General features: G+C 44.4%; 1 protein-coding gene across 1 annotated transcript; it reads left to right on the top strand.

Annotated features, from left to right (window-relative positions):
- Positions 1-1582: 1582 nt before the first annotated feature.
- phax (phosphorylated adaptor for RNA export) lies at positions 1583-14186 on the top strand. The gene is made up of 5 exons (XM_007899355.2): positions 1583-1729; positions 6206-6888; positions 8028-8148; positions 10009-10092; positions 11316-14186. Exons 1-5 carry the CDS (start codon positions 1598-1600, stop codon positions 11583-11585), a joined length of 1290 nt encoding a protein of 429 aa, XP_007897546.1. The 5' UTR covers positions 1583-1597; the 3' UTR covers positions 11586-14186.
- The last annotated feature ends 430 nt before the right edge of the window (positions 14187-14616 follow it).

Below are 14616 nucleotides of genomic sequence, written 5' to 3'. Positions count from 1 at the left end.
GGCTAACGGAGAGTGGGGGGGGGGGGGGTAGGGCAAGGAAGACAAAGGAGAAAATGGGGTAGAGGACAAGGGATGATGGGTTAAAGAAGTGTTAATGATGCAAGACAAAGGGGGGGAGGGGAGGATTGCAATAAAGCAGGGAATACAACAACTTGGATATGTATAGCGCCCTCCACGCCAGACAGAGTCTCAGACTGCTTCACAGTGACGGATCCCGAGCCAGGGCGAGGGGGAGGAAGGTGACCAAAGGCGCGGTCGAAAAGAAAGGCCTTCAGCTGAACCCTGAATATAGGAAGAGAGGGGGCGAGGCGAAGGATGAAGGAAGTGAGTTCCAGAGCCTCGAGGCGTAGTGACTAAGGCACAGCGCCCGATGGTGTTAATAATGCAAAACCAAGGGTGGAGGGGATTCAAACAAAATAGTCAGACCAGAGAGAGAAAAGGTGTGTCTGGGACCCAGATGATGTGGTAATGATCACAGAAGAGGGGGAGGGGGAAGGTGAGCCGTTATGGTCTGAAATTGTTGAAATCAATATTGAGACCAGAACGTAAGTGGCCGTCCACGGTCTCCTATACTGTTCCAATGAGCCACAGTACAAGCTCGAGGAACAGCGCCTCATTTATCTGCCGGGGACCTTACAGCCCTCTGGCCTCGATATTGATATCAACAATGTCGGACCATAACAGCTCACCTTCCCCCTCCCCCTCTTCTGTGACCATTACCACATCATCTGGGTCCCAGACACACCTTTTCTCTCTGGTCTGCCTATTTTGTTGCAACCCCCCCCCCCACTCCCCCGCCCCTTTTGTTTTACATCCTGAACACCTCCGTAACCCATCACCCCCTGTCCTCTACCCCATTTTGTCCTTTTGCCCTCTTGCCCCCCCCTCTCTGTCTGCCCTTAAACGCCTCTCCCTCCCAACGTCCTGACGAAGGGTCGTGGACCCGAAACGTCGACTCGCTCTCCTCCCCCCGGAGACGCCGCCTGACCGACTTCTGTTTTTATTTCAGATTTGCAGCACCTTCAGTGGTTGTGAGTTTCGTCTGTTGTTGTTGCAGTTGTTGCTGTTGTTGTTATTTATTATTAATATTAATAATATTAATAATATAATAATTATATAATAATAATGGAGTCCTGTAGCTCAGTGGTTAGAGCACTCGCTTTGCAAGTGAGAGACCTGAGTTCAATTCCAGGCAGAGGGCGAAACCTTGGGCAAGTTTCCTTACTCCACACAGAGCCTAATAATAATCCCTCCAAAAAACCAAAAACAATAATAAATTGGTCATTTTCAATCTACGACTGTTTGTGGGACATTGCTGTGTGCAATTGGCTGCCGTGTTCGCCCACAAATATACAGTCAATTCACTTTACAGTGTGTTCTGTGAAGCGCTTTGGGACGTCCTCCCGACGTGAAAAGCGCTATATCAAATGCAAGGATTATTATTATTATTATTATTATTATTACAATTCAGGGCGTCGGGGGCTGCTGGCTGTGACGTCAGGACCCCGGCCGGCCCGTTGATTGACGAGGGGGCGGGGCAAGCGGCTGTGACGCGCCGCGGCACTTCCGGCGCCCTGCCTTCCCGCCTCCGTGGCTGATGCGCGTGTTTCCGGTTCTGGAGGCGGCGATGGCGGCGGCGCTGGAGGACGGGGAGGTGCTGGAGTCCGACTCGGGCTCCGAGGCCGACATGAGGGGCGGCCCCGAGCCTGGGCCCCGCGGGGAGCAGCAGGTACATGTCCCGCTGCCCGGGGGGAGGGGCACATTGACGCTGTAGCTAAACCTCGTCGGTCGTTTTTTTTTCTAATTGAAACTCGTTCCGCTGTTTGTAGTTTCTAAGTTGACGTTCTCAATCTTCCGCGGTTCCTAATTTATTTTTTTTCGCTTCGTGTGTGTTTTTTTTGAACTGCCCTTTTTTTTTGGCTGCGACATTGTTCCGTTCGATCCTCGTAGTCTCTGGGAGGTGTTTGTCTGTTTTATTGGGGTTTTTTTGTTTTATTCGATTGATTTTTTTTTCCTGTTTGAATTGATGTTCAGTCTTCGCGGTTTCTGAGCGTTTTTTCTCGCGTGTTTTTGGGGGTTAACCCACTATTAATATGGTAATAGGGGGTTAATCTGTTTAATTTATGTTTAATCTTTGCAGTTTCTAAATCTTGTTTGGTTTATAGTTTTTTAAGACTGATGGCGAACGCTGAATTTATATTTCATCTTTATTTTTTTTAAATGTCTCTCTTGTTTAATGTACGGTTAATCTTCGTAGTTTCTAATTCTTTTCTACCTCATCGTTTTAGCTTAATATTTTCTGTTTAACTTGCGGTTAGTCTTTATGATTTGAATGTTTTCTGTTTGTTTAATATTTAACCGTTGTGGTTTCTGCTGTTTGCCCGACTCGGTGTCGGCTTCAATTCACCACTGCATCACCTTCACAGCTCCGAAATTTGGGATATTTATGATACTGTACGTAAAAAAACACCTTCTGTGTCCCAATTTGGTAGCGTGGGTTAGCCATGTGCAAGTATAATGAATTTGAGGTGATCTAAATGATTGCAATTAACTTATGAAAGGTGAATATATTTTTACAGGGGGGTTAACCCATTCTGCAAATTAGACCTCTCGTTCAAACCACCTCTGGTGTTTCTAGGGACGGCCGAAATTTGGTCCTGAGGAAAGCCCTGGATTCGGACACACATGGAAACCATTGCCATGCTTAAAGAGCATCTAAACCACACGGTTCCACACGTGTATGCCCCTATGTGTGGAAATTTGTCAGACACCAGGAGCTGGATGAGCGCGAATTTCCGTCAGCTGAATGTTGACAAGACGGAAGCCATACTCTTTGGCTCTCATCAGCATCTAAAATCACATGGTTCTCATCGCCTCCACCTACGCGACCTCCCCCTAAAACTCTCCGAACCCGTACGCGACCTAGGCGTCAGGTTCGACCCCCAATTATCCTTCCTCCCCCACATCCGGTCCCTCACCAGCACCGCTTTCTTCCACCTCCGATGCATCGGCCGTCTCCGCCAATACCTCACTCCAAAAGCTGCTGAAAGCCTGGTCCATGCCTTTGTCACCTCTCCGCTGCTCTGTTCAAATGCCCTCCTCGCCGGTCTCCCCTCCATTACCATTCACAAAATCCAGGTCATCCAAAACTCTGCCGCCCGCATTCTTACCCGCACCAAGCTCCGCTCCCCGATAACCCCAGTCCTTGCCAGACTGCACTGGCTCCCTGTCCCAGAGAGGATCGACTTCAAGATCCTCACCATTGTCTTCAAATCCCTCCACTCCTCTGCAACCCCTCTACCTCTCTGACCTCTCTCCTCAAAACAGTATCCATTGCCTTCGCTCCACCGGCTCTGGCCTCCTCCTTGTCCCCCGAATCCTCCGCTCCACCATCGGCGGCCATGCCTTCAGCCACTATGCCCCGAAGCTCTGGAACTCCTTTCGTCGCTCCCTTCGCCTCGCCTCCTCTCTTATTTTCAGGTCTCGGCCAAAGACCTTTCTTTTCGACTGCACCTTTGGTCACCTTCCTCCCCCTCCCCATGGCTCGGCCCCGGGATCCGTCACTGTGAAGCGCTCTGTGATGCCGTCTGGTGTGGAGGGCGCTATATAAATCCATGTTGTTGTTGTTGAAATTTACCACGTATTTGGAACGGGGAGCACACTTTTCAGAGGGATGCAGGTTGGCAGTAGCCCAATTGTGGTGACCTCGGAGTGCATATTGGGCTGCTCCTGGCGTTTTTTTTAGTTAAAGCCACAGAGCATGCTGTTGTGAGTACTGTCTGACAAGCTTCCTGCTGCTTATCTAGCTAGGAGCACCTTACTCGTTACGGCTTGAGGGGTTAACCTGAGCCAAATGGGAAGAATCCCTGCTTAGAGTGACTTGTCTACCGCTCAAAGTCCTGCCGAGAAGCCAGGGTTGTGGCTCTGTCATCAACAGTGCCTTGGGAGTACTGAGGACCCATTCAGATACAACAACAAAATTACATTTACAGAGCGCCTTTCACGTCGGGAGGACGTCCCAAAGCGCTGAACAGTCAGGTGTCAGGGCCGAACATGGGGGAGGGATGGTGTGGGGGTGAGGGAAGGCAGAGAGGTGGGAGGGAGACCAAAGGCACAGTCCAAGAGAAGGGTCTTGAGACCGACCTTGAAGGAGGCAAGGGAGGAAACGAGGCGAAGGGACCCTGGGATGGAGTTCCAGAGTGTTGGGGGCAGAGAGGCTGAAAGCCCGGCCACCGATGGTAAGGCAGGTCGTGCGGGAGACATGGAGTAGACCAGAGCCCGCTGAATGGAGGAGCGGGCAGATTGGTAGGGAGTCAGCAGGTCAGAGAGCTAGGATGGCCTTGAAAGTGAGGACGAGGATCTTGAATTCGATCCTCTGAGCAATGGGGAGCCAGTGGAGTTGGGCAAGGGAAGGAGTGATGGGGTCACGGAGCCTGGTGAGCGAGAGTACACGAGCTGCAGAGTTTTGGATGATCTGCAGCTTGTGAAGGGAAGCGTTGGGAAGGCCGACAAGAAGGGAGTTTCCGTATCGTAATGTGACGAATGCATGGATAAGGGTTTCATTAGCTTGAGGGGTGAGGCAGTGGTAGAGTCTGGTGATGTTGCGGAGGTGGTGGTAGGCAGTGCCGGTCATGGCGCGGATGTGGGGGAGAAAGAACAGTTCAGGGTGAAACAAGACACCCAGGTTCCTGACTGGCTTAGTGAGGTTGAGTGTGCAGCCGTGGAGGCTGATGCTGCCAGCGCCTGAGGTGCGGAGGCACTGGCGCGAGCCAATCAGGAGGGCCTCGGTCTTGCTGACGTTGAGTTGGAGAAAGTTGTCCCTCGTCCAGGACTTGATGTCAGATAGGCAGTCAGTCAGGACGCCAATAGTCCTGGAGTTCAGGGTGGAAGCAGGAGATAGTTGGGTGTCATCCGCATACATGTGGAAATTTACCTCATGTCTGCGGGTGATGTCACCAAGGGGGAGCATATAGAGGATGAAGAGGAGGGGTCCGAGGACAGAGCCCTGAGGATCACCGCACAAGACGGTGCGGGGGTTGGAGGAGAAGCCGTTTTCTGCAACGAAGTGGAGGCGGTGTGAAAGATAGGACTTGAACCCTTCAAGGACAGAACTGTGAAGGTTGAGGTGGGAGGAGAGGGGGTGGAGGAGGATTGAGTGGTCCACAGTATCAAGGGCAGCAGAGAGGTCAAGGAGGCAGAGGGAGCCCTGGTCGCACATGGTCAGGATGTCGTTTGTGACCTTGACCAGAGCAGTGTCCATGCTGTGGGCAGCACGGAAACCCGATTGGAGGGGTTCATGGAGGGAGTGGAAGGAGAGGAAAGAGCGAAGCTGGGATGCAACGGCTCTCTCAGGGACCTTGGATAGGAAAGGGAGGTTTGAGATGGGCCGGTAGCGAGATAGCAATTAACCCTATTCTGATATTAAGACCATATTTTTCTATTTCAGCCTTTATGATAATGTCCAGTTATTATTCTGATACCATGACAAATTGGTCTTTCACTTCATAGCAGTTTGTGGGACTTTGCTATGTGCAAATTGGCTGCCACATTTCACAATACTTGGTAGTGATTGCCTTTGACATTATAGCCGCTATATAAATTACATAGAGTCCTGTCTACAGTTCTGGTAACCGCAGTACAAAAAGGAAATGGGAGAAATCGAGAAAATACAGAGGACGGCAACCAAATAATGGAGGGTTTGGACTATGAGGAGCGACTTAAGTAAATTGGGCATGTTCTCGCTGGAAAAGAGAAGATTGAGAGGCGATATGATTGAAGATTCTAAAGGGGCAAGACAATATAGATCATGACAGGCTGTTTCAACTAGTCCAGAATAGTAAAACCAGAGGCAATGGCCTGTGAATGAAGGGGGTAAATTCAGAACGAATCTATGGAAACACTATTTCAGTGATCGAATAGTAAACATGTGGAACAGGCTCCCTTGGGAGATGGTTGAAGCAGGAAGTATTGATTCCTTTAAACACAGATTAGATTGTTTTTTTAGGAAATAACATTATGGGATATAGTAGCTTGGAACGTATGTGCATGTGACTGCCAGCAAGGTGAAAGGCCAACCAGATGGACCTTGTTTTTTTTGTCTAGCATACGTTAAATGCAAGTATTATTATTTACTCGTTGGTCTTTATTCTCTATATCTTACAACAATAACTGTCCTGACTCATCTTGCAATATGCTTCTTTAACAGATCCAGCAAGCACAAGTTCCTAACTTATCTGCGAGACCTTTGAGCACACAGAATGAGGCTGCCGGTCGCCTGTCTTCATATGATGTGAGGAGTCGGTACCGAACCACCGTGTCCGACGATTCAAGTGAAGATAGTGACTGTGACTCGGAAGAAGAGGACAGGCTTCAGTGGAAGAGGAAGAGGCAGAAGTGTTCAGACGATGGGAATAATTTGCCTTTGAAACCTCCAGCTTTCCCTTTTGGTCCCTTTGGAGCGAGACAAATTAAAACAGAAAACAATGGTGATACTTTGGGCCGCAAAGTGAACAACGTCTGGGGTGCAGTATTGCAGGAGCAGAATCAGGACGCTGTGGCCACGGAGCTAGGGATTCTGGGAATGGAAGGCAACATTGACATGAATTCCCGGCAGTCTGAGACTTATAATTATGCGCTGGCAAAGAAGATGATGGAGAAGCAGGAAGAAGAAGAAGAATCCGCAGAGCTCGCAAAGCTGGAAGCTGAACTGGACGAATATGTGGAAGAGGGAAAGAGCACAAACCACGGAGCAATTAGTCACGCATACCTGAAACGCAAGCGTCCAGTCAAAGAGAGACTGGGCGAGAGGCTAGAGATGGAACACAAGGGCAGATATGAGATCACGGAGGATGATGGTTCAAACAAGATTTCAGAGGAGATTGCGTACAGGTTTGTTTTTTTCACTAATTTCAAAAGTCTATGATGGGTTGGTCATAGAAAAAAGTAATCGTTACTGTGCCTTTTAAGCATCAAAGCATTCTAAATTACTTCACAGTAATTACTGTTGTGTATAATGGCTGTGTATAGGATGGTGATCAGAAGTGGGAATTCTGACTTTTATGCTAGTGCAGGCCCCTGACACAAATTGTAGCACCCCAGTGTCCGCTTCTTCCGAGTCACCCCACTGCAGGGTGGGTGGGTGTGGGTGTGGACTGGCTCCAAGGTGACTGAAAATGGAATGTCGGAATCGAGCCAGTCCTCTGCCGGTCTCAGTAGTCCAGTTCCTGAGCCACGTGGGTCCACACTATTCCAAGGCACTGCTGAAGACAGTGCAGACAGCCTGGCTCATCGGCGGGATCTGGAAGGGCAGACCAGACACAGGGAAGGGAGTCATCCCATTTAGCTGCTGTTAACCCTGCAAACCAAAGCCCTAACGGGTAGGGTGGTCCTAGCTGGACAACCAGCTGGAAAGCTTGATGAACAGGAATATCAATGGTAAGCTAGGCAATTTTAGCTGGTTAAACTCCAGCAGTACCCCAACACACACTCTGGGGTATCCAAGCCTTGGTTCTTGCCAACCTGCACCTAATGCATATCGGAATTAGGTAATCAGGATGTGTCCCCCCAGGGCGAGTGCACATTCTATTCCAACAACCTGCATCTGAGATTTCCATATGTAGGTGGGAGGCATGGAAATCTCAGCTTGGTTTGGATACTCTTAAGCATGGTGATGGGTTTCCCCATGTGTCAGACACCTGGCTGACGAAAAAAACACGTGAATTAAACCTGTAAAAATCAGTGTTACCGTTGCCCACAATGAGCAAGCAAGTGTGTCAGTATATGTCTGGGACCATATCTATCTTGAGCATTTTTCAAAATGCTTAACGTATTTGAAATATTTGCATTCATTTCTTCTAAAGAAGAATACATTTCCCATAATGTATTAACCTGTGATCTTGATTTGCAATCAGCTGTAAAGCTGAGGTTCTGTTGCCTCCATATTGAGATCTATGGATGCCCTTTACTCTCTACTTTTGTTTCTAATTTTGAATTTGAAGCCACTTGGGACATTTTAATATTTCTTTCAGGCTCCGAGAACCAAAGGCTGATCTGATTCATCGGGTTGTGAAAAGCATAGGCAAGAGGAAAGCAATAGAGCTCCTGATGGAAACCTCCGAGGTGGAACAGAATGGCGGTATTTTGACTATGGTAAATAACTGTTTACGTTAATTAAGAGTAACAATGAACTTGCAAAAAAACGAGCAGCAGTTGGGGTTGTTTATAACTGAAGTTGTAGTTTTGGTTTAGCAGTAATTGTTGGGGGTAATAATACCTCCAAAAGAAATAATTGGTCACTCAATCCACAACTGTTTGTGCGACACTGCTGTGTCAAAATATAGTCAATCCACTTTATATTCCGTGAAGCGCTTTGAAACTTCTTAAAGACATGAGGAGGTGTACTAAGGGTTATTATTATGCATTGTCCACATATGGATCAGTGATTGTGATTTTGTTATGATAGTGCTCTAAGTTGAAAATCAATTACTATATTTTCTCTTTATCATCCAGTACTTCAGTGGGCATGCGCAGGCTCCACACATTTGTCAGTTGCATCTGCAAATGTGTGGTGCTTGAGCAGTGTTCTCTTAACTTCCTCCACATGTCTATAATGTGAATTAAAATAAGCATCACTGGCATGCAGTATTAAGCACTCTCTGACGCTAACCATGTGAAGGGCGTTACATAAATGCAAGTTGTTGGTATGATACCAACACTAATAGTTTAATTATAAATGTACTACTTATGTTCCAAATATCTCCAGGTTTGGTGAAAGACACAATGTTCAAATCTTCTGTTAATTTCCCCACCTTCACCTCCCTTCTCTTAAAGGCACTGACTGTTACTAATGTTCCGCAGGCACTGGCAGCTACCCGGTACCTCACTCAAGTGGGCCATTTTCATCATTTATGTTTTTGCTTATTTTTGCCCAAATAAAGAATGTCTGCAGGATAGACCACCCTCAAAGTGGGGCTGGGGGCTGAACCTGATACTACCCGACATCCACAAACACATTTTCCAGCTGGGATCAATGAGTAGCAATCAAAAAGATGAACACTGATTTTTTGTTTTTGCATCCCAAGTTCGGGAGTGCAAAGCCCATTTATAGTGCTCCATTTGTTGATATGGCTGAGTGAAGCACAATGTAACTTTAGCCACTGGGTCATCAGGGGAGCCAGTGTTGTTTTATTGGAGTAAAATAAGATGTCTCAAACACCAGGTTAACACCTAAGTGATGAGAACAGATAGTCTCAAAAGTCATTGCAAATTATTTATTACATTGCAAAAATAAACATATACATAATTTTGGGGAAGTAGTGAATTTTCTAAGTATAATCATAATTGTCCTGTGGAAGCGTATCTAACTTCTGTAATACGCTTCCACAGCCGTAAGCATAAAACCAATTTAACACAGTAGGCTTAATTTGCCTTTCTTGGGATTCCTAAGCATATGGATTTGTAAATAATTTCAAGATTGCTATCACATGATGGGTGCTGAACAAATTGTCGGGTACTTGGATAGTAGGAACTTTTAAAATAAAATGTTCTAGTACTTAATCATCTAGGAAGTGTGTGAAATCTAGTTATAAAACCACAATAAGTTGTGCGATAGCTGTTTCTTGAACCATTAATTAAGTCCATAAAATGAGAAACAAAGGATTGAAAAGCTACACTTTACCAAGTTTTTTTTTAACCACATATCCAATATCCACATCATCAGATTGCTGCCAACATCAATTTCTGCACACTGAGAGTATTGCAGAAAGTGATAATGCACAAATCAAACCTACTCACACTGATAGGTTAGGTTACGTATTCCAATGCTGGCGGCTTTCTGTGCGAATGCACAGGAAATGAATGTGGCAGAGCTGATAATCCAGGGTTTGTGTACTGTCACCAGTTGTGCGATCAGTGAAGTTGCAATTGCATGCCGTTAGGATGCTGTTTGGAATTTTCTTTGGCGAGGCATGTCACTTATTATGTCACATAATTACATTTTCTTCCCTGCAGGACGGCAGTCGCCGAAGAACACCTGGTGGGGTCTACCTGAACTTACTGAAGAACATGCCAAGCATCACCCATGATCAAATAAAGGTCAGCATGCCAATCTTTTCAGTATTTTGTTAAGCAGCATCAAGTAAATTTATTCATTATATCTCTTTTACTATACTAACCTGGCTGTTACTGTCCACCTCATTATCGGTAGGCAGGCTATCAGCCAGTTGGCGCTTGCTTTCTGAAACTCAATTCCCAAGTCCCTCCAACTTGCTCTCTCCTTCCCTCCCATCTTTCAAGGTACATTTCAAAACGCACCCCTTTGACCGTACTTTTGAAATTTACATTCCGTTCAAACTTATGAACACCATAATAATAATCCTTGCATCCTTGATATAGTGTCTTATCACGTCTTTGAGTCATCTCAAAGTGCCTCACAGAATATACTGTAAAGTGAATTGACTATATTTTATCGACAAAATTTGTGTTTGAACAGAATGGATTTTAATTGGCATTAAATTTCCCAGGCGTATTGTACCCAATAAATCAATGTTATTTGCATATTTGAGCCAGGTCTCTGAATCAGAAGGTTGTGGATTTGAGTCCACTATCGGGATGTCGAGCTCAAAGTCTAGTCCAATATAAGCCAGGTCTCCTTGGAGCTGAACAGGCTCCAAGATGACAAGCCTGGCAATGGAATGTTGGAATCGAGCCAACATCTGTGGTGGTCTTGGTAGACTGGTTCCTGAGCCAGGCGGATCCACAGTATTCCAGGGCACTTCTGATGATAGCACATCCAAACTGGCTCATCGGCAGGACCTGGAAGGGCTGACCAGTCACTGGGCGCAGGGAGTCATCCCACTCAGCTCCTCGTCATTCTTGCAAACCAAAGCCTTAACGGGTAGGATGGTCCTGGCTGGACAAGCAGCAGGAAAAATTGCCGTACAGCAATATCAACGGCAAGCTGCGGTTTTAGCTGGTTAGACTCCAGCAGTACCCCAGCACACACACTGGGGTCCCTAAGCTTTGGCTCTTGCCAACCTGCACCAAATGCTTTCCGGAATTAGGTAAGCAGGGTGCTTCCCTCCAGGGAGAGAGTGCACAAACAATTCCAACAATCTTATCTCTGGGATTTCTATGTGTAAGTGGGAGGCATGGAAGCTTGGTTTGGATACTCTTAAGCATGATGATGGGTTTCCGCATGTGTCAGACACCCAGCTGACAAAAAAAAATCTAGTCTGACACTCAGCTGGGGGATCTCTGCATTGCCAGAGGTGCTGTTTGGTTTGAGTATCTTAGACACATTTATTTTTATTCAACAGGAAATTTTTTATGATGAAAATCAGAAGTACAATAACAGAAAGGCAGCTAAGAAACGAAGGCGACACCTTGTTGGAAAGAAGGTGAAACAGGCCATTAAAGACCTTAATCTACAAGTAGATGATGACACCTCTCGAGAGACTTTTGCCAGTGACACAAATGATGCTTTGGCTTCTGTTGAGGATACAGAAGAACATCACACAGAGAAGCCTGTAGAGGATCCTGAAGATGCAATTGAGCTTGATAATAGTAATGACCTTGAGATTTTTTAAAAATTTTGCGAAGTTGGAAAAACTAAAAAAATGTGGATATTCCTTTCAGGCTGAAAATGACAGTTGAATATTTTAAGCTACATGGAGTTTGAATGAACATGCTAGTGAAGTGATGTCAATTTGTTGGATTAATGTTGATTTTGATTCAACGCACAGCGTTTCCATCCAACTATGTAGATTGCTAGACTTCATTGTTGTACTCCGTGGACTAGTACTAAAATCTAATGCATTCCTGACAGAGATGGCAGAAGAAAGTTTAGAACAGTTAGTTATGTAACATTGATTTTATAACTTGTTGAATCCTTTACCCATGTTGAAATTTGTACCATTTGGCCAAGTAAATTTTCTTCAATCTATTGTGGGCTATTTATCCTCTTAAGCATACAGCTTTTGAAATTTACACGCATTATCAATTCTAATCTCAACAAATTAAATAAATTGGTACAGATGTAATAAACAGTATTGTATGAGAATGAGCCCATTCCAACCCTTAGTATATAGCTTTCACCTGTTGGATCCCGGTTTTACCAGTGGGTCTGTCAACACAATGATAAACCCAGGGCCTACTCCTAATGTTTCCAGGGAGGTAATATTACACAGCTTAAGAAGCTTTTCAGATGCACTGCAGCTGGATCATGTACAGTCAATTCACTTTACGGTATATTCGATGAAGCGTTTTGAGACGTCTAGAAGCGCTATATCAAATGCAAGGATTATTTCTCAAGTCCATTGCAGCTGGATCATGTACCAATCCTGCAGATTAGCTTCTCACCAAACAGTCATGTGTATTCAGAAATATTGAAGTTGTTTCTTACCAAATACAGCACAATCTCGAAGTCTAGTGTTAGGAGCCAGTTGAAGCTACCCATGGAAAGAGCTGGTGAGATGAGGGGAAAGCATTTTTTATTGACAAAATTGTGTTCAGACATTAATAGTTGATGTACATTTAATTGTTTCCTACTTTTTCTCCTTGATCTCTCAAATGTATCAGACGCTTTTTATATTTGAAAAACATTGCAGGTGATTAGGAGGAATATGTTCCAGAGCAAGATTTTCATAATTCTAATTTTCACAATTTTCAGGATGCTTCATTTCAAAGGAGAGATCTTTCTAAGAATGTAAAGTTTTTTTTTGTTTGCCACTCAGCAGCATTTCATTGCATAGAGGATGTATGATATAAAGCTCAGCATTGCAGCAAATTTCATCATATGCTACCGTGACTATATTTGCATTAAATATCTGCTAGGAGGCATGAGAAGGAGCTATGTCTGTGTTTAATTTGTTGTGGTTTTGTTTAGTATATTTCCTCCTAAATCTGGAAACTTGTGTTTTTTTAAGAAAATTAATTGCACTCCTAGCAAAACATTTTAACGTGCATTTGAAACCCATAATGTTTTAATTCAGTACAATTTGAATTGTATTAGTTGGTACAAAACTGCTGGGTTTCAGGCACCTAGGAAGTGGTAAGTATTCTGTTGAGAAACAAATAATGAAAATAATAATAATTAAAATGGTAAAGCCAACAGCCAATGTGAAATTGTCCTAATGCAAAGCAAGAAGGTGGGAAGTTTGATCCCCTTTCTGTGCTGTTAGCTTATCTCAACTGGGTAGGGAGTAGTGTTACAATTAGTCTTGGTGCCCTTGTTGGGGAAGGAAAAACAAAAAAATAGTCCAGGTTCCTGCTTCTGACCACTGTCCAATGATCTTTGTAGGAAAGTGTAAATAAATAGATGAGAACTGGATAAGGTTTGTCAGTCATCCACTCTGATCGTTTTTCCAACATTAAGAAAGGCCACTTGGTCAAGGATCGGGAGTATGTGGAAAAGTACCCAGCAACAATCTGCAAGTTTATTGTTATTCAACAATGCAACTAGTTTAAAAGTTTTTAAAAATATTCATTAAACCCATCTAACTAGGTTTCTGACCAACACATAACAAAGCAATCAATTTAATGTCAAACTCCATTTTTGTTTTCCCCCCAATCATGCTAAAAAGAAATTTGGAAACAACACCACTTACCATCCACAAATGCTAGCATAATTTAATATCTTGCATCTATTTGTGGTGTTGGCATTGGTCATAGGTTTTCCACCTATTTGAAACGCTTTTCAATGACAAATATTCAATTAACAAAATGTATTTTGGCTACCACTGAGTTAACTGGCTGGAGATCTCAGCAGATTATGTTTATGTAACTATTGTTAACAGTGCTTGTGTTGAATGAATAAATAATGCTGTATAACATTGGAATTAACTCATTCTTATCCAATTTATTCCCAAAACTTTAATGTTCTTTGAACTATTCAGATAAACTGCTGGCTGTAATTGCACGCACCAAATCTGAATGTTTCTTGACTGTTCTGTTTAATGAGTTTATAATTTGTTTGTTTAACCATTAATTGTTTTTAAATTATTACAATAGTTTATCAAGATTATGTTTTGCTATTATGGCTAAAATACAGTTTGGGTTCATTGCGCACTGTTTTTCTGAACTTTGTTCTAAATATAGCATGACAATAAGGTGGGTATTCTGGAAGGATGAGATCAAATGGGCTGAAGAATATATGGTGCCTATAACATTAAACATCTCTAAGCACTTCATAACATTTCTATGTCGTATACTATATTTGTAGGTGAACAAATCAGCCTATCACTCTATCCTGCTCCACCACCTCTCCTCTCACCTCAGCCTTCATGGTTCTGTCTTTGAATGGTCCAGATCATACCTCTCACACCATCTCCACAAATGGCTTCTCCTCTAGCCTCCGCACCATCTTGTGCGGAGTTCCTCAGGGCTCTGTCCTTGGTCCCCTCCTCTTCAATATCTATATGCTCCCTCTTGGTGACATCATCCACAGACATGGGGGTCAACTTCAGCATATATGCGGATGACACCCAACTCTACCTCTCTGCCTCTACCCTTGACTCCAGGACCACTGCTGTCCTCACAGAATGTCTTGTCAGATATCAAATCCTGGATGAGAGCTAACTTTCTACAGTTGAACGTCAAGAAGATGTTTCACATCGCAGG

The sequence above is a fragment of the Callorhinchus milii genome, unplaced genomic scaffold (assembly GCF_018977255.1).
Source record: "Callorhinchus milii isolate IMCB2004 unplaced genomic scaffold, IMCB_Cmil_1.0 Scaffold1, whole genome shotgun sequence".
NCBI classification, from domain to species: Eukaryota; Metazoa; Chordata; class Chondrichthyes; order Chimaeriformes; family Callorhinchidae; genus Callorhinchus; species Callorhinchus milii.
This window is presented reverse-complemented; position numbering and strand designations above follow the sequence as displayed.

Bases quoted from the DNA above. Each gene is read 5' to 3' on its own strand.
- phax (XM_007899355.2), top strand. From the start codon at position 1,598: ATGCGCGTGTTTCCGGTTCTGGAGGCGGCGATGGCGGCGGCGCTGGAG. The intron at 6,889-8,027 runs GTTTGTTTTTTT...TATTTCTTTCAG, and splicing joins TCAGAGGAGATTGCGTACAG to GCTCCGAGAACCAAAGGCTG. The intron at 10,093-11,315 runs GTCAGCATGCCA...TTTATTCAACAG, and splicing joins TCACCCATGATCAAATAAAG to GAAATTTTTTATGATGAAAA.